This window comes from Paralichthys olivaceus, chromosome 2 (assembly GCF_024713975.1).
Source record: "Paralichthys olivaceus isolate ysfri-2021 chromosome 2, ASM2471397v2, whole genome shotgun sequence".
Lineage (NCBI taxonomy): Eukaryota > Metazoa > Chordata > Actinopteri > Pleuronectiformes > Paralichthyidae > Paralichthys > Paralichthys olivaceus.
In genome coordinates this window covers 21,525,323-21,548,940 of record NC_091094.1, presented here as the reverse complement: position 1 = coordinate 21,548,940, position 23,618 = coordinate 21,525,323, and the positions used below count along the sequence as shown (strand labels likewise).

The window sequence follows — 23,618 nt, the reverse complement described above, 5'->3', positions numbered from 1 at the left end:
AAAGGGTCCATGTTCTGAGCTCTATATAATTTAAAAGTTGGTGATTATAACATCGGTAACTGGCCTCATTCACAATAACTAAAGCAGCAGACTGACCATCCAGACAGCTAAAAAAAATTAAGCTTTGAATTTTACAGAAAGGCAGGTGACAGGGGTTCAGTTTTGACTAAAAATAAAATCTACTTGACAATAAAGATTTTCAAAATGAAAAAATGTACAAACAATAACTACACATTCTTATGGTATTCATGGACTACGAGGAAAGAGCGAGACAAAAACAAAAACACAGCGTGATTAAATTCAATCTGCAGCCTTCTGTGAAGTTAACATCTGCATCAAAATGTTCAAAAGTAATTAAGGAAAAAAAAAAGCAGCAATCCAACAATAAAAGTGGTCAAGCCATGTCTTGATCTTTTGTGGCAATTAAATGTAATTTTCTTTTCATCATTTATTTTTTCAAAATTGTCAAAATCTGTCCTGATGAGTTTGCTTGATATGTATAATTTGTTAATATTTATTATTTATTTTCAGTTTCTTGCTCTTGCAGATTTTCTCCTTCTGATTGTGGACAGCATGATGTGACCTTTAGCCTCACCTCACATATATTTTCATTTGTTCTGGTTTATTTTGGTTGTAGATGCATGGAGTTATGAAGGAATCTACATCATGGGACTATACTCTGTTTCTTATAAAAATGATGAGTGTGGAAGATGTCACAACACGAGTGAAACGAGAGGGGCACTCAGAGAACACACAACGCCCTATCTTCCACCAAGTTTCAATGAAACTGATTCTATATTTTTTGCCTCAATCCTGCTAACAGACAGACAAACAGCGATGAAAACATAACCTCATTGGCAGAGGGGAAAAGTTCAAATCTAAAAGATTTTACGTAGGAATAATCTTTTTTTAATGTATTGAGATCAAACTTTTTTTTAATTCTTTTTTAACTTTTTATTCTCTATGACAAAGATCTTATTGCTTTGCTGAGCTGACCCATCCTTCTTGTCCAACATTTTTCATTGTACCACTGACCCTGTGTTAACTTATATATGATGAATAAGAGCTGAAATAAACTAAAATAAATACAAGCCCACACAGTGCATCAAGGACACATTACAGACCAGTCAATTAAAATCCCCTGAGTTTTTATTAGCCTAAATGCTTAATTTTAAAACACATCAGCAAATGTATATTATTATTTTCATCAGAGCGATAATGACAAGGACAAATCTCTTTTGAGAAAACAATAAGCTGAATTGATTTTGTAAAGGTAAAGTAAACTGATTAATTGATTCATATCTTCATGACTGAGGATTAATTAGTTGCATACACGAGAAGTTGTCTTCGTTTTGGATTGGATTTGTAAAACAGAATCAATCCAAAGGTTTCATTCATTAAAAAAAACTGCACGGATTCTAATTAAACTCTCAGCAGCTGAAAGTACTCTAGTCTTACTGTACACAGTTGTGTGTACTTACATGTCATCATTAAGTTAGGCGAAGAATAACATACCTGTGTCCACATGTCACCTGTGTGTTCAGGTGAGGCGGGGTGCTCACCTGTCAACAAACACACGACTTACATCAGCAACACACACACACACACTGCTACACTGTGGAGTCATTACAACACAACAACACGTTCAGACTCCTGGTTTTTTATACGTGCTGCGTCTGTTGTGTTGACTTTTTCGAACATTAGCTTTAGCTAGTTTTAAACTTAGCTAGTCCTCTGACATTAATGCGAAGTTAGCTAACAAGGTAGCTTTTCACTGTTCTTTATTTAAGGTGATGTTTCACCAGAGCTGTGTTTACCGGTGTCTACATGCTGGTGGTCGCTTCTCTTGTAAACATGGAACTTAATATTTGGTGATTCATTTTAAAAAATAAAGCACACATCTCACCTTGGTGTAGCTTAATTAGCTAAATTACATTATGTTCTGCGGCTTCTTCTTTTGTTCATCTGTCCAGTGCTACAAGTCGTACTGAGCTCACTGCTGCCCCCTGTGATCAAAACAACAACCAACGTGTTTCTCTTCACACGGCCTCTTTATATAAACCACATGAAAATGTAATTTTTATGATTTACGGGAATATCTGTGTACCTCATATTTAGTTTTCCCATAAAGTTAATGTTAAATGTAAATATCAAATGTAAAACCTAAATGTCAAACATAAATCCAAATATTGAATTTTCAAACTGAATATTGGATTTACATCTTAATATTAAATCTTAATTTTTGAGTCTAAAAAATTCTAAAGTCTAAATTTAAACCTGAATTTTTATCTAAATATAAATGTTGAATCTATATCTAAATATTGAATCTAAATCCAACCATTAAATCTAGATCTAAATATCAAATCTAAATATGAATACTACACTTATATATTTTATGTTAGATCTAAATGTTGAATATAGTTGTTAAATGTTATATTAAGTCTAGCACTGATGTAATCTTTAATAAACTTGTTATGAAAAAGTAAATATCTATTAGCTATAGCTATTGCAGTAAATTTGGTTAAAAGATTGAAAAATACACACCAGCTTTTTTAAACATTTTACAGCTAAATATGCTAAAATGTTGCTGTTATTTTCAGCATGTGCCTACTTTACAATCAGCGGCCAAAATAAAACTACATTAATATAATCTGACAAACAAAGCTTCTCTCTCATCATGTGATATTAATGTTGAGGTAATTACATCATAGCTGTAGGGCTCTCCAACATGTTTTCCATACCATCTTCAAACTCACCTCACCTCTAGTGTCAGCTTTGGTTCTCAGTCATCAACTTTGGTACAGTTCAATGCAGAGGCTTGATTTTCTTTAGGGGACTTTGCAGACTGATGTACATGTCATATTTTGTAATGTCATGGGTGGTACCTGTTGTGAAACACTCTAAACATAGCACCAACTTGTCTTTAAAATCAGATACTGACATAAACAAACATTGAGTGTTGTTTTGTTTTGTAGTGAAAATCTACAATGGGAATTTTTCTATATTGAACTTTTCTATTCTTATCAACCACTTAGAGCACTTTACTGTGCCACATTCAGCCATTCATACAGCACTACTCTGTGCATACATACCACAATTTGGGGTTCAATGTTTTGCGCTTCACTTCAAAATGCAGAGTAGAATAATCAAACCAACTGACCATCTGGTTTGTGGATGACTCTCTTCACCACCTGAGCCACTGCTGCCCCTGCATGTGTAATTTGTTTTTATGTTTTTAATTTATTGTAGAGACTCCACGCTGAACTTTCGCAGAGTGTTTGACCCCATATCTGACAGAACATGACATTCCACCAGGTTTACACCCACAGTTCAAATACTTAAACTTTGACACCCGAATATGCTGAACTCACCTCGACACATCCAGTGTCTCTCTTGCAGCGACACGAGGTAAATATTTTTACAGAGAGCAATATTTATTTTATTGCCAAGACATGTTAAGAAGTTGATTTGGTACTATATTAGGTACAGTACAACTAAAGTTTTCACGACTGTATTATTGAAGCCATTACTCTGATTTGTAAGAAATGTCTGCTAAATAATGTGCAGCTATGAAGTTTAAAGTTTACTGTTAAGAGATAACTGTACAGTTATATAAAAATAACATAAATGTTGCACCGGTTGGAATCACAAATTGTCATTTTCTATTATCTATAAATAAATATGTCATTGTCCCTGTTGTTTTAATAATGGTTGTCTCTGCATGTGCATAATTGTTGAGTGATGATACGCAAGTTGTGAGAATCTGCCATTTGTCCCCAGTGCTATTCTGATTCTAATTTTAAGATTCAAACTGTCTTAAAAAGCCCTGACACAATGTAGTCTGAGGCTCTTCCATCAATCAGGCCTGCTCCTTCATTATCGACAAACCAGCAGGGAATACTTTCTCCATTCTTCACGTCCTGGCTGAAGTCCTTCTGCCAGTGTCTGTGGGGGAGAGAACACTGACAATGAGTTGTGTGTTTGTGTGTGTGTGTGTGTGTGTGTGGTCCAGGTATTACTCATGTTGTTGAGACCCAAAGCTGTTTACACAGTCACATTATAGAGACTTATTTTTCTTATGGGGACCAAAAGTCTCCATATATAAATCATTTAATTTTAAGGTCAAGACATGCTTTAAGGTTAAGGTAAAAGTTAGGTTAGGTTAGGTTTAGGTTTAGGTCTAGGTTAGGTTAGGTTAGGTTTAGATCAAGGTTAAGGTTAGATTTAAGCTAAGGTTAGGGTTGGGCAAAGAGTCCTGATGGTCAAGGTTAGAATAAGTCTCCAGGACATCAATGTAAGTGTATGTATAGGTGTGTGAATGTGTGTGTGTATTTTCACCTTGTCACATTGACTACTCGTCCCTTCACATACATGGTGGCATCTAGTTTCTCCTGGAGGTCACCTGGACGCTGGTCTGTCACCTCAAACTCAACCCCATGGTAGAACTGACCTGGACCAAAAAAAGTATTTAATATCTTTTGATTTATTTAAAGTTAAGAATAAAAGCATGAAAACATCAAATAGCTGTTGCTGACCTAGCAGGCCATTAACTGAAGCAGACATGTGGTGGCTGTCCAGTGTGTAGAAGCCCAGGTAGTCCTGCTGATCGTGGCGTCTCTTCCATTTCTTTGTGTGTTTGATGACAGTAAATTTAATGAAGTGCCTTAGCGTGACGGTCAGGCTGCAGTTCTTTGTTAACTTGAGGTCCATGCTGGAAGACATACAGAGAATATGAGTTTGATCCTATCCACTGTTAAAATGATACTCAAAGCTTGGCTCAGAGCTGGAGGAGTACTGATACCAAAAAAGGCTGAAACACCTTGTGGCACCTTGTAGTCCACAACTGATTATTCGTCCCTAGCATCTGCTAGTGGTTGCTAACATTTAGTGGTGATCCCTGACATCTGCTGGTGGTTGGCAACTTATCATCAAACTAGTGCAGAAGACCTTCAAACTTACAAGGGATTTTCACCATCTTGACTTATAAAATTAAACATAATTTAAGATCACATACTAATATTTTGCTTCTTTCTGGGATAATGATGAACGTGAGCTAATTAAGTGGATAATAAACACAACAAATAAAACCATTTTAACCTGTGGACAAAATAGCAAATATCTGTTTAAATCATTGTAAAACTTCTCATCTTAAACGTGCATGCAGTGCATGAGGTTTAGATAATATCTACTCACTTGTTTTCTTTGATAGAGGCTCTATCAGACCACAGCAGCTTGACATGTTTGCCATTGTGGAAGATGGAGATGTCCTGAGTGCTCACCTCCAGACTCACTCCCAGCTTCCGGTGGCTGATACCAAAACGCCCAAAGTAGGTGTTGGTGTTACCATTTGGAACAACATTCTTCTTGCCAATAATTTGGCCATTCACCAAAAACCCTGAAGCATAATGAAAATCTTTCATGGAATTGCTTCTTATGTTTTGTTTCTTTTTGCAGCACATGGTAAATGAGTAAGGGCGACTAACCTGATTTTGGTTCTTTGACCAGAGTGAAAATGGTTCCTGGTTTGTTGTTGATGTTGAAGCATAGAGCGTCATTTCTCTCTGGCAGCTCTATCATGAAATGAGGATCTCCGTCCACTGCACAAGCATCATCAAAGAATCATGTCATACAATCGTCAGACTTGAATATGATAGTAACAGTATTTGTCTGAACACTGTGGATCTTCCCCTGACTTTTAATACATGTAGTATGTGATAGATAATGAATAAAACGGAATAATTTAAATATTACAGGTGTCACTGTCACATTGTGTTTGGTACGGCTGGCCAATGCAATGATTTAATTTTAATTAAAAATAAACATTGATTATTTCTGTTTTTGATGAGTCAAGTATTTGTTAGAAGCTTACCATCTGAATAAGCACGAGAACTGTCAGCACGACTTGAGCCTAAGGAACCTGTTATCAAAAATAATAAAAGCACACATCACATCATCAAAGTTGTTCTACCAAAGGGAGGTCAATAAGCTGTGTCGTATAATTAAATTAAAAGAGATTTTACCATGGCGAATTGCACTTTTGCGAGATGAACTGTGGTGAGATGAACTCTGGCGAAATGAACTCTGGCGAGGTGCAGTTTGGATTAATGCATTTAGGGGAGATGCTCCTTGACGAGATGTACTGTGGTGAGATGCACCGTGGCGTCTCTCTGCTTCCTGTCGCTGGCCTGTAAAACAGTTAAAAACACAAAGTTAGTTGGAAGCCATTGCCACATTTTACTTACACATGCTGATTTAACAGGTTTCTAATAATCTAATGTGATGTAAATTGCCAAAGAATGAATATTCTGGTTTACTAGTCAGTTAAGCAGATAGCCAACTTGTCCATCCATCCATTATATATACCTCTTATCCTTTGAGGGTTAAGGGAGGGGGCTGGGGCCAATCCCAGCTAACATTGAGCTAGCAGTGGGGTACAACCTGAACAGTTTGCTAGCATATCACAGGGCCAACACACAGAGACAAACCACCATTCACACTCAGCTTCTCACTCACAGTCTAATATTAACCTGGCCCCAATCTGCTTGTCTTTGGACCGTGGGAGGAAGCCAGAGTACCTAGAGAAACCCGTGCAGAAAATGCAAACTCCACACAGAGACCCTGGCAAAACTGGAATTCAAACCAGGGACCTTCTGTGAGGCAACTGTGCAAACCACCAAACCACCGTACTGCCCCAGCCTACCTGTACTATATCAATTTATTTCTATTCCTGCAAATAAAAGAAAAAGAACTGATAATAATTAATACTGATCACATGTCCCTTACTCTCAGTCAGCTTGTCAGCAATGAGAGGGCTGTCTGGTCCGTCCTCGGTTTCAGGCTTGGTTACCACCATGGAGGTGAGAGGGGTGACAAAGCTGTACTGCAGGGACATGTTCACGACCTTAGCTTTTAAAGCATCTCTATCTTGCTGAGTACCAACGTCACTGGGAGACAGAAAAGAAAGATGGGATCAGTTGGATGTTGAATAATGACATGTGAACTCATCTCTGAGTAATCTGTTCTCCTCAATCTTGTCAATGCAGGTGCAATATAAAGCTGAACATGAACCAACCTGTTCTCCAGTAACTGCTGGATGGTGAGGTAGGCCCACAAACGCTCAGCAAAATCCCCAAAGATGTACTCCTGCTCTGGGTAGGTCACCTCCCAGTTTCCCACACTGGCATTTCCCTTAACTTGGAAGTCTTTATCAGACTGTACAAACAAGAGATTTTTCAAAAACAGATGACAAGAGAGGGGAGCAAAAGTATGACTACAGTCAAACCAGCCACTCTTCAAGACTTAAATACTAATGTCAGCATGCTTAAAAGGTTGTTTCTAGCAGTAGCAGACAAATTCATATTTTAGCCAGGTGATGAAATTTGAAGAAAATTTTAGGAAAGCAAACCTGTTGTTAAGATTATTCATGTCAACCATCCTTAAAAAATTGAGAGTACAATATGAAGATTGTCATGATTTGATCAATATACCAAAAATTCACAATGTCACTCCGAGTTTTCAATATTCAGTGTCCGTTAGAACAAGATTATTATTTGACAATAAATATCTATGAATCTTGAATTAACTTCATACCCCCTGGCCAAGCACTTCCACCAGGAAATTATCCATGTCATTGTCGCTCAGCCGACCGGACACCACGATCTCTGAGCCGTTAAACAACTGGCTGAAATGGTTTTTGGTCAAAGAGTCCACTGCATTGTCAGGATAACGCAGGTCCACTTCCAAGAGCAGAGGGCTAGAAACCTCCTCATAGAAACCCTGGAACAAAGGCATAGAGATAGAGAGATACAGATAGATCATCAAACTTGTTTTAGACATCCCCTTTTTTTGTTAATCTGTCTTTTATTGTTTTAGTCTACCTGGAGTTGAACAGCAGAATCTGAAGCTTCATATATTCTGCGGGCCAGTCCCTTGTTTTGTCTGCTCATCACATCCAGGAAGGAGTAATCCACATTATTTCCGAATCCAAGACAGAACAGAGACATCTTCCCCTGGATAGCAGCATGTACATTCTTTTGTATTTTTGTGGCGACAGACTCACCTGTATACAAGCACACACACATGCATGATATCAAATGACAAACTGTTAGCATTATATAAGCTTGTTGTAGATATAGTGACCTCTGACCTTTCAGACTAAAGTATCATCAGCTTTCAAATCAAGATAACTTACCGCTGTTTGGCATCCCATCAGTTAGTAAAAGAATCATATCCACGCTCCTCTCTGGATGTGTCTTCTCTTCTCTTTCTTTCACCAGCATGCTCACAGCCCTCAGGACGGCATCATTGATATTGGTGGCTGAGAGAGAAAATTATGTAGCAATTCCTCAATTTTAACTTTAAATGAATAGGTCAACATTTTGGGAAGTACATTTTTTGATTTGTTGGCAATGAGATTGGATGAGAAGATCAGTGCCCCTCTCATTTCTGTTCAGTAAATATGAAAATAGCATAAAACAGCATAAAGACTGGGGGGAAACAGATATTCTGGCTCTGTCCAAGACTAGAAAAATCCACCTGATGGCACTATAGACTCGAACAACATGACAGCTGCCCCAAAGTGAAGGCAAATCATTTGGGTTGCCCCCTGGTGGCTGGCTTCATTTTCGCTCATAAAACCTGTCTTCTCTATGTGTTTGGGACATAGACCAAACTAAAATGTCAAAACATACTTTAAATAAAAAGTTAGTTTCTGTCATATTAGGTTGTTCTTATCACACTGCTGTATGTTTAAATGATAATTCTTCCACTTAGTTTGGTTAAAGATAGTTATTTGCACTTTAAAAATTGACAGCTGAGAATGACTTAACAATAGATCTTGCTGCAAATATATGAAAAGCACCAGATGGCAGCACCCTTATCCAGGATATTTTTGTGTCATTTGTGTCACCCATCTTTATATACAGTTGATAGTTGGCACTCATAAAGCAACAAGACATATCTGATTTGTTTACTGTGCACAAAAACCTATATATAACAGAGAATGTTGGCTTTTTGACTGGGTATGTAAGTTCTGAGTCTCCATGGCAACTTCACATCTTTCTCCTGGGCTCACATTGTAACGATTGATAGCAGAGTGGTATCAATCTTCTCATCTAACTCTCTTTGGCCCTGAACATTTGTGAATTACTCTCTATTGAACTATGATGCATGGCCTGTACCCTACGGACACCTCTCTTCACCGTACAAATTATTTTCTTAGTGATTAAAACATATTTAGGTATTTCAGTTTTGTTTCCTCTAGTGTATTGTATATGGTTTTGTAAGAGTAAAAGGTCGGCAGAATTAAAAATCCCAAAGTCTGCGGAAAAGGGAGTTCCTCTCCCCCTGCAGAAGACACTGCTCCTGAAGCTCCTGAAACACCTCGTCAGAAGTCCGGCCCACCAGCATCATGATGTCGCATAATAATAAACCATGATGCCCCAGATTCTTTTCAAATGCAAGCCTAAGGCACTATAACAAAGTCTTTATAAGAAGGGGGGCCTTAAAGAGACAGGAGATAAAATCAAGTGTTGCAGACAGGCGCTGAAAAGAGGAACTGCAGCAATGGACAGTAGGAAAGTGATACATGTTCTGAATACTAGAGCATGTAAACATTTACAACTAATAAGCCGAATTAAAATTATGAACCTGAATATGCATAAAATATGTCTCCTTTAAATGGAAAAGACTCAAAGATTCAAACTGGATTTATATCAATTTGCATTGAACAAACCATATTGCACTAAAGTTTGTATCACTTGTTTTCCTCATACCTCCATTGTCTCTTATCTTCCTGACGTAGGCAATGGCTTTAGCCACGTTTTCCTTTGTTGCTTTGGTAAGAGAGTCCTTCCAGGTGATAATTGTGTTATCAAACACGATGAGAGCAAAGTGGTCCTCCACATGGAGGTCTTCCAGAATGGCAACCAGTGCATCCCTCGTCTGCAAAGGTTCACAGTTTAACACATGAAGAGGAACATAGATTGATGCCTGCAGTATGGAGCTTGCCTACCCCCTCCCACACACACACCTGGGCCATCTTTCTTCCACTCATTGATCCACTCCTGTCGATCACAAACACCACATTCTTTGGGACTCTTCGCAGGTCAGGGGGAGCAAAGAAGTGCACAAAGTATCCATTCACAATCTGTAGGGCAGTGAAGAATTTAATCAACACTCATGTGTGATTCTCATGTGCTGTTCTAAATACTTTTTTTGGGAGCTGACCTGAACTTCTCCCAGGCCCTCATCTCTTTTCACATCGTAGTTGATGAGGAAATCTCCATCGATTATGTTCCCCTCACATTCTGGACACACTCTCTGCTGCTCCAGTGTTGGCGAGAAAGATATGTGTGCCTGAGATACAGAGAGATTCAACTGACATTATTGTACTCATCTTTACTTAAAATTGTACTTAAAAGATCATATAATGTTTTTAGAAGAACGGAAGTGTGGAAATATTTGTAATCCTTTACCTTTGTGTCCATAACTGTTTTCTCCACCAAGGAAAGCAGGTCATTGGTGAGGAAAGTTGCTGAAGCGTGAACAAAAGTGAGGCCCTGAGGCTCGTAGATGTTTGCTACAATCTGTCTCCACACACACACACACACACACACACACACAGATCAAGAGTGGCATATAAGTATCATTAATGCGCTTACAAATGAAGCAGCTTCTCTTTTGCCATATTTTGTTAATTAGAAAGATAGGATAGAAAGTAGAACCTGAAAGTCCTGCACTGGATGTTTCGGTTTAACTCGTGTCACGATCTCGTACTGGCCCAGTTTCCTCTGAAGGAGCTCCTCATAGGTCAGAATAAAAACCACGTCATTATTGGCTGCGATGTTGACAGACACTGAAAACACCTCCATCTTTCTCCCAGAGGCCCTGAAATAAAACACAGTGCACATAATTCACAGCTTCTGATGTTACAATGTGTTTTTAATACTGGGTTTATGCATATTCAACTCTGACTGACTCACTTGACCAGTCCAGCAGTCTGTCCAGAGGAAACAGCCTTCTCATACTGTTTCTTGGCTTTCTCTTTCTCCTTCACCTGCCCGACATACACCTGACCTTCGATCTCCCTAAAAGACAAAATGAAACGTGTCAAACCCAGAGAAACTTGTAGCTCATGTTTAAAGTCCTGAGGTTTGAACTGACATGCTGAAGTTGGTGATGAAGGCCGTCTTGGGCAGCTCCACCTCAAAGAAGATTTCCTGCGAGGAGTTTGCTTTGTTCAGAGCCTTGGAGGTCATGACCGTGTGGGCGAAACGAGACGTCACCGTGCAGTCCACGGTGACACTGTACACCTCCACCATCTGAGAGAATGAAGGGAGGTGTAATTTTGGCATGGTTGTCAAGTTTTTTTTTGCAAGGCATCAGCATCAGTAAGTCATAAACACTATGATTACAGCAAATAGGCAAGACTAGTTATCTTACCTAATTTGTCCCTAATAGAAATGTTTCACGTCATGAAGCAGGAACTGACAATTACTTGTGATGCAGATGGGAATAAAATACAGATGGAGAAATCTCTTCCAGCCTTTTTATTGTCACGTGAAGCATAGAGGAAATAAAAGCATGCCAATGGACACAGGGGAGGGGAGAGCGGAACAAGTGGCATCTGGAACTAATGTGGTTTATGGGAAATGTGGACTTCATTTCGCAACTGGTTACAATACTAAACAATACCACTACTGTGAGAGAAGCTACCAGTCATCTTGGTCTCATGTTTATTCAATTATCATATTCAGATTTGAATATGATACATGAACAAATGTAAAAGCTTTGTTGTTAGTCAGACCCCCGTCCCGATTTTACGTCAATGTAAAAATGAGTTCCTTACGTTTGCAGAGTTTGTGCTTCTTCTCTATAGAGAAAAAAAAGACAAATTGAATTTCTTAATTAACATTGCACGCTTTGAGTTTTGCAGAAAGGCATGAATAGAAAGAAAGAAAAAAAGAAACACAGAAAGAAACATTAGTAAAATGGTATTTTAAACTGTTGTAAGTATTTAAATTTAATACCTTTATTGACCTGGTTTCCATAGTTTCCTGGGTCTCCTGGAACAGAGCATAGAGTTGCTTTGATGTGCACCAAATTAGACGTCACTATAGACATTTACCTTATAGTTAACCATTGGTGGCAGCCTGACATGAAAAATGCAAATGTGTCAAACATTCAACATTTCTTCAGTCGAACAGTCATTTCCTATGTGTTTCCCAAAATGTCAGCTGAATGTCAAATAAACGGGTTCATCCAGAATATTAAGGAAGCTTTGTTGCAACATGCCGAGAAGCAAGAATCAGACAGATGACGTTAAACAAGTGTGGGAAAAGAACCTTGGGTGTTAAGGTCACACACACAAAGACAGACCTGCAGAAAGGGAAGATTATGACTAAAATCTGTGCTCCACACAATTTAGTTCAGTTCAACCTTTTGGACGTGACGGCCCCTTTGTGCCCTTTTTCAGCTGGGAGTATGATGCACTAGATTTCTAGAGCTTTTACATGTGGCATACTTAATGTGTTCTGTGGAGGTGGGCGAACGAGGTGCAACACCCGCTTGCTCTGATGCACAGATGAGGTCACTGAAGAAAGGCTGTTGTGCTGAAGGGCGACCATGTTGACAGACGAATATATGTGCATGTAGGGGTCATGTTTACCATCACAGGTCATCTGCTTTATAAGGTTCAGTGTGTCAGTTTTAGTGGCATCTATTGGTGAAGGTGCATACTGCAGCCAACTGAGTATCCCTCCTACAATCTCCTCTTAACAGTGTTGAGGAAAACCTAAAGGCCTTCAGATAATGTCAAAACATGAAAGGTTGACTCTAAAACCAGTGTTTGGTTTGTCCAGTCATGTAGAAATATGTTATATTCTTCCTCTCTGATGTAGATATAGATGACTCCTTCTGAGGCAACAAGAACACAACAATTTGTATTTTCACATTATACAGGTTATACAGTGATGAAAACACATTTTTTATCATTACTGCTGACAGTTCCCCTTACTTCTACACACTGGACCTTTAAAAGCATGAACAGAGATGTCTTCAGTCAATCCATGCAGGAGTGTGATATCACTTTATATATACTTTTTGTCTTGGTTTTCTATGAAAATTCTATCTGCAGCAAATTTTACTATTTAACTAGATGTTATACAAATGTGTGCACGCATTTATGAAAATATAAAGGAAAGGCATGGAAAAGGTGTGTATATCATTTTGGCCATCTGACAAAGAGCTCAAACCTACACTCTTGTCCAGATTGTGATCAAATTGTACCAGATCTCACAGGTGGTGACATGCAACTAGAAGATCACTGTTAATGCACACAAGCCTTTATATATTTAAATTGAGGCCAATAAAGTATTGGAGGGAAAATATTCAAACTGCACATCATTCGAATGGTCACTATTCTGATGCTTAAACTTCTTGAATCTTGCAGTAAAGATTCAACATGGATCTAGGACCAGATGCTTGACATTGACAGCGACAAACTCAAGAACAGCACATCAATCTATCAAACTGTTGTTTTAGTCTGATGAGGATTTTCATGAAGCTTCATTGTCCCTACAGGTAGAAAGTCAAATCACCTGCAAACAGCATTTTCTGCATAGATAATTGGCTTAAAATGCCTCCCACATCACAGATTTTTAACTCTTTTCAAATGCTTTTTTAGGCTATCAATTCTCTCATGTTCCTGCAGATGACTGGGTCACTGCTGCTTTAGCATGTTTTTTATTTGATTTTCTGTGGCACTCCTCTGATTTTCTGCATGGCCTTGGTAATTATGCCTGCTGCACAGATCTTCCATTTGTTACTTTCTGCTGCAAACAAAAGGCTGCAAGCACAGCTAAGCAAATTGCTTCCTGCATGCCAGAGGATTCTGTTTGGGAAAGTTGTAGCTCTTACAGCTACAAATACATGCTTTCATAAACAGCGCTATACTCATCGCCAAAAAATCATCTGAAGTAGAAAATAACAAATCAGACATTTGTATATAAGCAGTTGCTGCACACATCACTTTTGTAAATACCTGTGTCAGAGCATCGCTCCTGGAAACAAGCAGAGCTCCCTGGGCCTTAGCTGGAAGGCAGATGCAGACGCAAACCCACAGCAGCAGCACTCTCCACAACACAGTCATGCCTGGGAAACAGAAGTGCCTCTCCCCCAGCATGGCTGAGAACAAGTGTGGAAGGAATCCGAGGCATGTGGGGATCAAGCCTTCCAGTAAGAGTTGTACTCCGCCCACACTGTGCAGGAGGAGGGACCCTCCGTGTCCAAAACTCTTGTTTGCAGCATGTTTATGTGAATAGGCGTGCGTAGTTTCTCATAAATGACGTGCATGTGTGTGTATGTTTTTGTGTTATGCTTAGCCAGTCCCAACTTGCCCATTGGTGTACATGCATTTACTTCACGCACAATATTGTGGTTAGGTGGGAAAAGTTCCCTTAGCCAAACAATAATCAAATTCATTTGGATAGGATTTTTTTTTTATTGAATGTTAAACCACGAAGAAACATTTCAATTAGTCACCACAGAGAAAAGATTTATTAAGTACAATGTTGTTTGGTGGACTTTACATGAACTGTACTTAACCTTTTCATCAAAGTTTCCCTGCATGGAAACAGATTAGATCCCATTACTTTAAAACAGAAGATTAATCAATGGAAATGTAGCTTTAGTCCATGTTTTAGAGCATGATGAAGAACATATAGAACATTCCATGTATTCCTTTACAAATGAGCCTGTCTCCCAGTGCTTGTTACAGTTTTGGGATTCTCTTACTTTCCATTCTTATAGTTGTAGAAGATCAAACTCATAACACCTGTTTGTCTTTGAGTATATGACTGTGCAGGTTCTGCTATTTTCATATTTATTTTATCACTGTGATTGGTTCTGTGTTTGACACTGATGTGTGACCTGCATTTAAGCGGTTTTGAAAAGTCCTGACACGATGTAGTCTGTTGCATCTCCGTCGATGAGGCCTGTTCCGTTTGTGTGAATGAACCAGCAGGGAACATTTTCTCCATCCTTCACATTGCTCCTGAAGTCTCTCTGCCAGCCTCTGTGGACCAAGGCAGAATCGTCATGTAGACCAAGCGATATTTACAAAGCAAGGGCCAGTTATTAATTTTTGGACACACATTGCATTCAAACTCTGCCAGGCTGAGGTGGGACGCTTATCTTAGACATGTACCTGGTCACGTTGAGCTCCTGTCCCTTCACGAACATGGTGGCGTCTGGTTTCTCTGGGACTTCTCCTGGACGCAGGTCACTCACCTCATATTCAATCCCGTGGTAGAACTGACCTGGAGGACAAGCAGACATTTACAGGTAATATTTTTTAATATTAATTTCAATTATGTTATTCATTTTGTCTGCTATAAAGAGACACCGCTGTAAATTTTGGAATTACTAAATACTGCTATAAACATTAAACCATGCAGTCTAATTCCTAGTAAGGCCTCATCCATACTACGTTTTCGCTTGAAACTAAAAGGATCCCTGACCACATAAGCATCTTGGCCTAATTACGTTTGCAATTGATCATCCACGTTGCTTTCTACAGCTGAGGCTCATGCCAGTTGTTGAAGGGAATCATGTGATTCGTGCCTGACAAATCAGTGAAGGCTACATCATGATTGAAAAGACCCAATCAGCAAACATTTGTGAGTGTCCATACTAAAACATGGCCAGCAGCGTTTCCAAACGTCTCTGTTTCAATATCTCTGATATTCGTGTGAATGGCAGGTGTATCCGAAGCAGAGTTGATGCATTTTAATGAAAGTGTAGCATTATGGATGTAGCATATGAGCGCCACATTGTACCTAGCAGGCCGTGAACAGCAGGGGAGAGGAGATGACTGTCCAGGGTGTAGAAACCCAAGTAGTCCTGATGGTACGGATGCTTCTCCCACACTTTGTGCAGTAGGATCACAAACTTCACTGAATCTTTTAGAGTTACTGTTAGGCTGCGATCCTTCGTCACAAGAAGATCCACGCTGGAAGAGAAAGAAGAGGAGTTCATTCTGAGCTTGGACTTCACATCTCATATTACCCATGTAGAGCGATGGTTCTTTGGGCTAAGCATGCGATGGTGCAGCCACTCACTTGGGTCCTTTAAGAGAGCCTGTGTCAGACCACAGCAGCTTCACCCATTTGCCATCCTGGAACACTGAGATCTCATGAGTGCTGACCTCCAGCCTCACCCCCAGAGTGTGGTGGATGATGCCAAACCGCCAGAAATAGGTGTTCATTTTACCATCGGGGGGCATTTTCTTGTCCCCAATTGTCTGGCCATTGACCAAAATACCTGAAGAAACAATTCAGTCACTCACTACAGCATATGATTGAATGAGAAAAGATTTGCATTGTATTCAATACTGGTCTTGGGCTGACCTGACTCTGGGTCTCTAACCAGTGTGAAAATGGTTCCTGGTTTGTCATTGATGTTAAAGCACAGAGCGTCATCTCTGTCTGGCAGCTCTATCATGAAATGAGGATCTCCATCCACTGCAAGTGATACCAGAGTACAATTACAGTAATGATTATGATTTCATTCATTTAACGCAAACAGGATTGGTTTAATATAGTGATGATGTCAAACAGTCATGCTGTGAGGCAGTACTGAAGAGAAAGCTGTGCTTTGAGCTAAATGCTAATACCAGCAGCAGGCTATGCTCACAATAGCGATGCTAAAATGTTAACCTTTAGCATTAAATGTTTACCATTAGAGGATAAAGTCGGATTCATTGTCAGAAGATTTTAACCTGCCTGTGGCACTAATTGAAAAGAGGATCCAAAAGTCATCAATGTCTTGAAGGACTGACTGAGCAACTGACCGATGGTGCCACAGACATCCAGGTTGATGAAAATGACCAAAATACCAAAACCGAGGCCCATGGCTTACCAAAATATGTAGGAGCAGGGGACATGTGGTAATGAGAGCTTGGATAGCGAAGTACTAGATAGAGGAATAATAAAAAAAAGTTAAAAGAATACAGTGAAATTATTTAAACATATACATCTTTTTTCTTTTGGCTACAAGACAAAAAAACTTTACTGTCTTACCATTTCTGTCTGCCTGTTGTCTTTGCTCTGTCAAAAAAACAACAACTAATTAATACCTTCTACAGTTCAAGCTGGAGCACCATAGCCTTTACTGGTTAGTTAAATGAATAACATGTTAAAAAAAATATGAATTCAATGGCCAGTGATGCCAGTGAACGTATTACAGTAAATTTTGGTCTGCATCACTCTTTAAAGCCTTTCCTTTTCCCTTTACCCTCAGTCAGCTTGTCAGCAATGAGAGGGCTCTCAGTTCCGTCCTCGGTTTCAGGCTTGGTGACAACCATGGAAGTGAGAGGAGTGACAAAGCTGTATTGTAGAGACAAGTCCAATGCCCTTGCTGTAGCATTGACTTTCTCCTCTGGTGTTCCAGTTTTGCTGCAGGAAGAAAAAAACAATGTTGACAAAATGACACTGGCATTCAGAAAACTATAAAATAATCTATATATGAATATTACAAGCTTATTTAAGGGCTGACAGAAAATGGAATTTTTAGATAAATTGATTATTACCATTTCACCAAATCAGACAAATACAGACATACACAGGGTCTGATCTCCATCAAGGCAATAACATTCATAGAATTATTTCCTTTTTAGCAATTTGTCTTAAAAGCACATTTGTTTTGTTGCTGTAATGCTTTGTACTGAGTTTTATTTTGACAAATTGTGATCTTGAGTTGAATACAATGAGAGTGACAGTTTATTGTAGAAGTGTTGCTGCTCTGAAAAATTACCCCAGGACAAATAGCCCATTCCAAACAGATATGTTGAGAACAGGCTCTGTGCTAATTAGATCAATGGAAATGATTTTCAAGCTAGAGCAACTCAGATCAACTAAAATGACTCAAACTAACCTCTTGTCCAGTAATTGCTGGATGGTCAGATAGGCCCACAGGCGCTCTGTGAAATCCCCAAAGATGTACTCCTCATCTGGATAAACAACATTCCAGTTCTGAGCACTGGCCTGGCCCTGCGCTTCGTAGTTTCTCTCAAGCTACAGGGAAGACGAAACAGGAAGAAATGCAAGTGATTAGAGAAATAATCAACAAGTTTCCTTTTCATCTAATTGTCTCCAAATTTCAGCCATTTCCCTCTCCTCACCCCCTCGCCGAAAACCTCCACCATGAAGTTGTCCAGGTTGTTGTCTGTCAGCCGACCAGCCACCACAATCTCTGAGCCATTAAACAGCTGGCTGAAGTGGTTGGTCGTCAAAAGGTCTACTGCATTGTCAGGATAACGCAGGTCCACCTCCATGAGCAGAGGGCTTGAAACTTCATCGTAGAAACCCTGAAATTGTTGCAAACACACATTGTTTTAGATGTATTTGTACAAAATGTGCTAATTAAACTGCTGTTATTATTTTTTATTGTATTATAATCTGCCAAGGAGCTTATGTATTTGCTTCTGTTTATTTGTTTATTTGTTTCTTTGTTCGTTCATTAGCAAGATTACATAAAACCTACAGAAGGCAGTTTCATGAAACTTGATGGAGGGATGATGAAAGAAGTACCCATTAAAGTTTTGACATGTCCGAGGGGTTAATACAGAATTTTTTGTTTTACTTTTTTTAACATTGCGAGACATTTTGACCGATTCCCTGAATAACTGAGGATCTTGATGAAAAAAAACTCAAGCATATTGTGGGAACTTTATATATGGTTTGTAAACTGCGTAATCTGTATATATATATACATACATACATACATACACACTATGTATATACAGTATTGTATTACGTTTTATTATTTGTCTTATGTAGAGCTCTATCTCATATATTCTTATGCATTGGTATTTAAATAGATTTTATTCCCCCCAAAAAAAATTTCAGTTTCTTTTCTTACTTTAAACTGTACTTTATATTTCGTTTATAACATTGCCCTGACTTCTGAGCTAACCTCTCCTCTTGTCCAACACTTTTCATTATTCCATTGACCTTGTGTTGACAATAAAACTTGAACTTTGGATTTTTTTCTGTACAGTAACAAATAGGGCAACAAACCTGTAACAACCATCAATATGTAGCTAAGGTAATGTTGGTTATCAGCAGCAGTTTAAATATATCTTCAATACTTTTAGGACTGTGTCTGAACGAACATGACGGTGATGTGGAATTCAAGGGGTGAGCCATTCCAGTTTAAATTCAAAATCACAAAAAAATATTTGCTCAGAATTGTATTCATAGTCTGATTCCTCCACCTGGAGTTGAACGGCTGCATCTGAAGCTTCATATATTCTGCGGGCCATTCCTTTGTTTTGTTTGCCCATCACATCCAGGAAGGAATAATCCACATCATCGCCAAACCCAAGACAGAACAATGACATTTTTCCTCCGATGGCAGAAAGCATATTCTTTTGGATCTGCTCGAGATTTGTTTCTCCTTCAAAGCCAGAGATACAACATGCACAGATTTAATGCTAAACCTTAAGAAAATTGATCAAAAGTGCAATCACACAAATATATCCAACAGTATGTGCACACCCAACATGCTCACCAGAATTTGGCATTCCATCAGTCAGTAAAATAATCATATCACTACTCCTTTCAGAGAGCCTCTTCTCTCTCCTGTCTGTGACCAGCATGTTCACAGCTCTCAACACTGCTCCATCGATATCAGTCACTAGAAGGAAAACACAAACAGTCAAGTGTCTCGTATCAGGATACATTTCTATCATTGTAGAAATAAAGACGATCAAAGAGATCAAAGTGCCACTTGTTATTCTCTTAACTGCCAGATTCTCTTATTCTCCTCACGTAGCCCATGCCGGCTTCAATATTTTCCTTTGTTGCTTTGCTAAGTGAGTCCCTCCAGGTATGCATACTGTCATCAAACTGTACCAAAGCAAAGTGGTCGTCCTCGTGAAGGTCTTTGAGGATTTCAAGCATTGCCTCTCGTGTCTACAAAGGATTACAAGATCAGAGGTCACACTGTGTGCATGTGCACGTCAATACATCTGAACTACATTAAAATATAAATATATACTCTCACTTGAGCAATCTTTCTCCCACTCATTGATCCGCTCCTGTCGATCACAAACACCACATTCTTTTGGAGTCTGGTCAGGTCAGGTGGAGAGAAGAAGTGCACAAAGTATCCATTCACAATCTGAAGGGAAGATGATCATGATTTACATGAACGAATGACACAAATTAATCACAGATTCATCAATATTTTTTAAATGTGTGCAGCAGATACTGAGTTTAGTGACAGCTGACCTTAATGTCCCCGATGCCCTTTGGTCTGTTTACATCATATTTGATGACAAAATCTCCATCGATGAGTGTTCCATCACAACCTGGACATTTTCTCTGCTGCTCCACAGTTGGTGAGAATGAGATGTGTGCCTGATAAAGGGATAAACACACTGAGCTCAGCTTGTTCTTTATTATTCTCAGGCCAGAAATGCTGGTGCATTGAAGAAAAGGAAGTGAAACCTGAATCATTTTGAATTTTGGAGGGCTACTGTATCACACACCTTTTTGTCTGTGACCGTTTTGTCCACCAGGGGGAGCAAGTCATTGGAAAGGAAGGTTGCATGGGCATCAACAAACGTAATACCCTGAGGCTCGTAGATATTTGTCACAATCTGTCTCCTCACACAAACAGACACAACATCATTTGTGAGACAAACTTTCATTTAGGATCAATTAAATCAGGTGGAAATAGAATCATGAGCATAGATGCACCTGAAAGTCCTGGACCACGGTCTTGGGTTTAATTCGTGTTAAAATCTCATACTGGCTCATTTTCCTCTGAAGGAGCTCCTCATAGGTCAGAGTGAAGGTCACATTATTATTGGCTGCGATGTTGACAGACACTGAAAACTTCTCCATCTTTCTCCCAGAGGCCCTGAAATAAAACACAGTTGTAAGTGACAGCTGCAGATGTTGCTTTGAATGTGTATTTTGTGTTTGTAATACTGGGTTTATGCATATTCAACCTTGACTGACTCACTTGACCAGTCCAGCAGTCTGTCCAGAGGAAACAGCCTTCTCATACTGTTTCTTGGCTTTCTCTTTCTCCTTCACCTGCCCGACATACACCTGACCTTCGATCTCCCTTTTGAAGAGACGCAGAGATGGAGAGCAGCATGATGCAACTTAAGGAAAGTAAATAAACTGGATCATTCTAATAAAAATATGCTTTGGAGCACAACTGTAAAAGTAAACAGGGAGAATGATGGTGTCATAAACAGACAGGTAATAAATGCTGGAGTGTGAAGAGATTGGAAATAAGAGTGTGCAAGGACTGACATGCTGAAGTTGGTGATGAAGGCCGTCTTGGGCAGCTCCACCTCAAAGAAGATTTCCTGCGAGGAGTTTGCTTTGTTCAGAGCCTTGGAGGTCATGACCGTGTGGGCGAAACGAGACAACACTGTGCAGTCCACGGTGACACTGTACACCTCCACCTGAGGCAGAAAGAAAGGATGAGATGGAAAGACAGAAACTCATGAAAATGAGAAGCTTGTGTTCAGGGTTCAATATTAATAAATATGGAATCAACAGGCAACCAGCGCTCAGTAGTAGTCAGTGGGGGTGGGGCAGTGTGCCTTCAGTCTGTGGACCAAGTTGAACATTTCTTCTTTTGCATCCTTGGATAAACTACAGCAGTGATCAGAAACGGTGTCAAACCGATGACTTGTTATTTATCTTTCACCATATTGGAGTGAGACAGATGGACCTGCTGATCTCCGTCATGGCAACAACATCCATATATTCCACATTCTCTTTAACAATTTGTCTAAAAACGAACAAGCGCAATGATTGTTTTGTTGCTGCAATGCTTTATATCAAGCAGAATTACGAAACTTTGATTTAGAACATCACGCACATGAACAGTAAAAAAAGAAAATGCAGTTAGATTTGATGAAAAACATCAACTATAGAATCTTCAGCATAGACTGTTCATTAAAAGCTCTGCACACAATGTCCAGCCCATACCAAACAGACATGTTTAAATGGGCACTGCACTTGTATTTAGGCTTTCTGTCCAGTGAATTACTGTAATATCAGATATTTTCACTTTTATAATTACTTGAAACAGTTTGCCCCTGCTTTTTTCACAGCGGGGTCCAGCCCATGCTGACTTGCCCTGACTGGTGCCAAAAAAAGTATCTTAAAAGACAGAAGACATGATGTCACTGGTTCCACTTTGGGAGTGTTCGGATGAGGCAGTTCAGCAGGGACATATGGATATATGGAAAAAAAAGTCAGTTCAGTTATTCCCAGTTCATTTTTATCCAATCTCTTTTAGAACCTACCTGCATCCTGTGTGTATTCTCATTGCTTTCTTCAGGAAGTTGCTCTACCTACCTGTTACTCTACAGTCTTAATTTAATTTGTTAAGCCTCAAGCAACTAGCTTCAAACAAAAAGCTTTTTCAGTTGACAATCTGGCTACTAATGGTATTTAAATTATTCTTCTCCTTCCTATTGTGTGTTTCTGACGATCTGGCAGGTAAGATGATCCCCTCACATTATTAAAGAAAAACATTATTTTCTTACCGTGGCTTCACTTGTACTTCTTTTCTGTTAAGAAAAAACCCAAAAAGGAAATCATTTTCTTTTCAGATTTGAAAAAATCTAAATTTAAAATCAAATAAAACTGTCAATTTCAACTAAGACTGCTGCTTTATGCCCCACATGCATTTTCTGTTAACTGTACCTCTTTAAAAAAAGTTGATTTATGTTAACTTTTCATGCAATTATGATGTTCCAAACACTGTTTTAATATTGTTTATCAAGGGAAAAAACTTAATACACATGACATAGCGTGTAACTGACTGTCTAACAAATACCTGCAGTGATCTGGCAGCCCCTCCCATCTCCTGAAATACAAATAAAGCTCAATTATTGAACAAAAAAACACATTTTGTTAAAAAACATGTGTCTCACATGTACAAATAAAGAGCAGAGATAGCTCATGGGAGACAGTGATAATAAATCTAAACAGGTTTAAAAATGCAAACTCTGGTAGAGCAAAGCTTGAGTCAAAGTATTTGAGAGGAAGTCGGACCTGGCTCAATCAGGAGCTATACTGATAAAAAAATTTAACTTCCAACATAAATGTGACTTCAAATTAAAGTCATAGTAAAAGAAGGTGTGTGTGTGTGTGTGTGTGTGTGTGTGTGTGTGTGTGAGGTCACCTGTGTCGCTTCATGGTCTCCAGAGATGACCAGAGCCCCCTGGGTCAGGCTGGACGGCCAGAGGCAGCCCCACAACAGCAGCAGTCGAACACCCAGCAGTCCAGACATGACCAAACTGAACACTGGTTGACTTCACTGCTCAGAAAACAGCTCTCTGTCCAGGGGGATGGGCGGTGTGTGTGTGTGCGTGTGACTGTGTGTGTGTGTGTTTTTGTTTGTGTGCGTGTGTGTGGGTGTATATGTGTATATATGTGTGTGTGACTGTGTGTGTGTGTGTGTGTGTGTGTGTGTGTGTGTGTGTGTGTGTGTGTGTGAGAGTGTGTGTGGGTGTATATGTCTGTGTCTGTGTGTGTGTGTGTGTGTGTGTGTGTGTGTGTGTGTGTGTGTGTGTGTGTGTG

General features: G+C 39.3%; 2 protein-coding genes across 3 annotated transcripts; both read right to left on the bottom strand.

Moving 5' to 3' along the window:
• Nucleotides 1-3,570: 3,570 nt before the first annotated feature.
• LOC109629134 (inter-alpha-trypsin inhibitor heavy chain H3-like) lies at nt 3,571-14,203 on the bottom strand. 2 transcript variants are annotated; one of them, XM_020086614.2, is made up of 22 exons: nt 14,042-14,203; nt 12,030-12,065; nt 11,849-11,872; nt 11,164-11,321; nt 10,983-11,087; nt 10,725-10,887; nt 10,476-10,586; nt 10,228-10,356; nt 10,031-10,147; nt 9,774-9,942; nt 8,192-8,317; nt 7,878-8,059; nt 7,591-7,776; nt 7,073-7,212; nt 6,784-6,944; nt 6,021-6,185; nt 5,870-5,917; nt 5,484-5,597; nt 5,194-5,395; nt 4,536-4,711; nt 4,339-4,450; nt 3,571-3,945 (listed from the first exon to the last, which is right to left on the bottom strand). In XM_020086614.2, exons 1-22 carry the CDS (start codon nt 14,180-14,182, stop codon nt 3,807-3,809), a joined length of 2,904 nt encoding a protein of 967 aa, XP_019942173.2. In that variant the 5' UTR covers nt 14,183-14,203; the 3' UTR covers nt 3,571-3,806. The 2 variants fall into 2 exon arrangements, with proteins under 2 accessions (XP_019942173.2, XP_069367477.1); XM_069511376.1 differs by having other exon boundaries at nt 12,030-12,062.
• A 277-nt stretch (nt 14,204-14,480) lies between these two features.
• LOC109629136 (inter-alpha-trypsin inhibitor heavy chain H3) lies at nt 14,481-23,401 on the bottom strand. The gene is made up of 22 exons (XM_020086615.2): nt 23,221-23,401; nt 22,873-22,902; nt 22,580-22,603; nt 21,330-21,484; nt 21,031-21,135; nt 20,763-20,925; nt 20,552-20,662; nt 20,292-20,420; nt 20,065-20,181; nt 19,805-19,973; nt 19,570-19,695; nt 19,274-19,455; nt 18,179-18,364; nt 17,932-18,071; nt 17,293-17,453; nt 17,079-17,105; nt 16,918-16,971; nt 16,407-16,520; nt 16,119-16,320; nt 15,837-16,009; nt 15,206-15,317; nt 14,481-15,073 (listed from the first exon to the last, which is right to left on the bottom strand). Exons 1-22 carry the CDS (start codon nt 23,326-23,328, stop codon nt 14,935-14,937), a joined length of 2,727 nt encoding a protein of 908 aa, XP_019942174.2. The 5' UTR covers nt 23,329-23,401; the 3' UTR covers nt 14,481-14,934.
• Nucleotides 23,402-23,618: the final 217 nt, after the last annotated feature.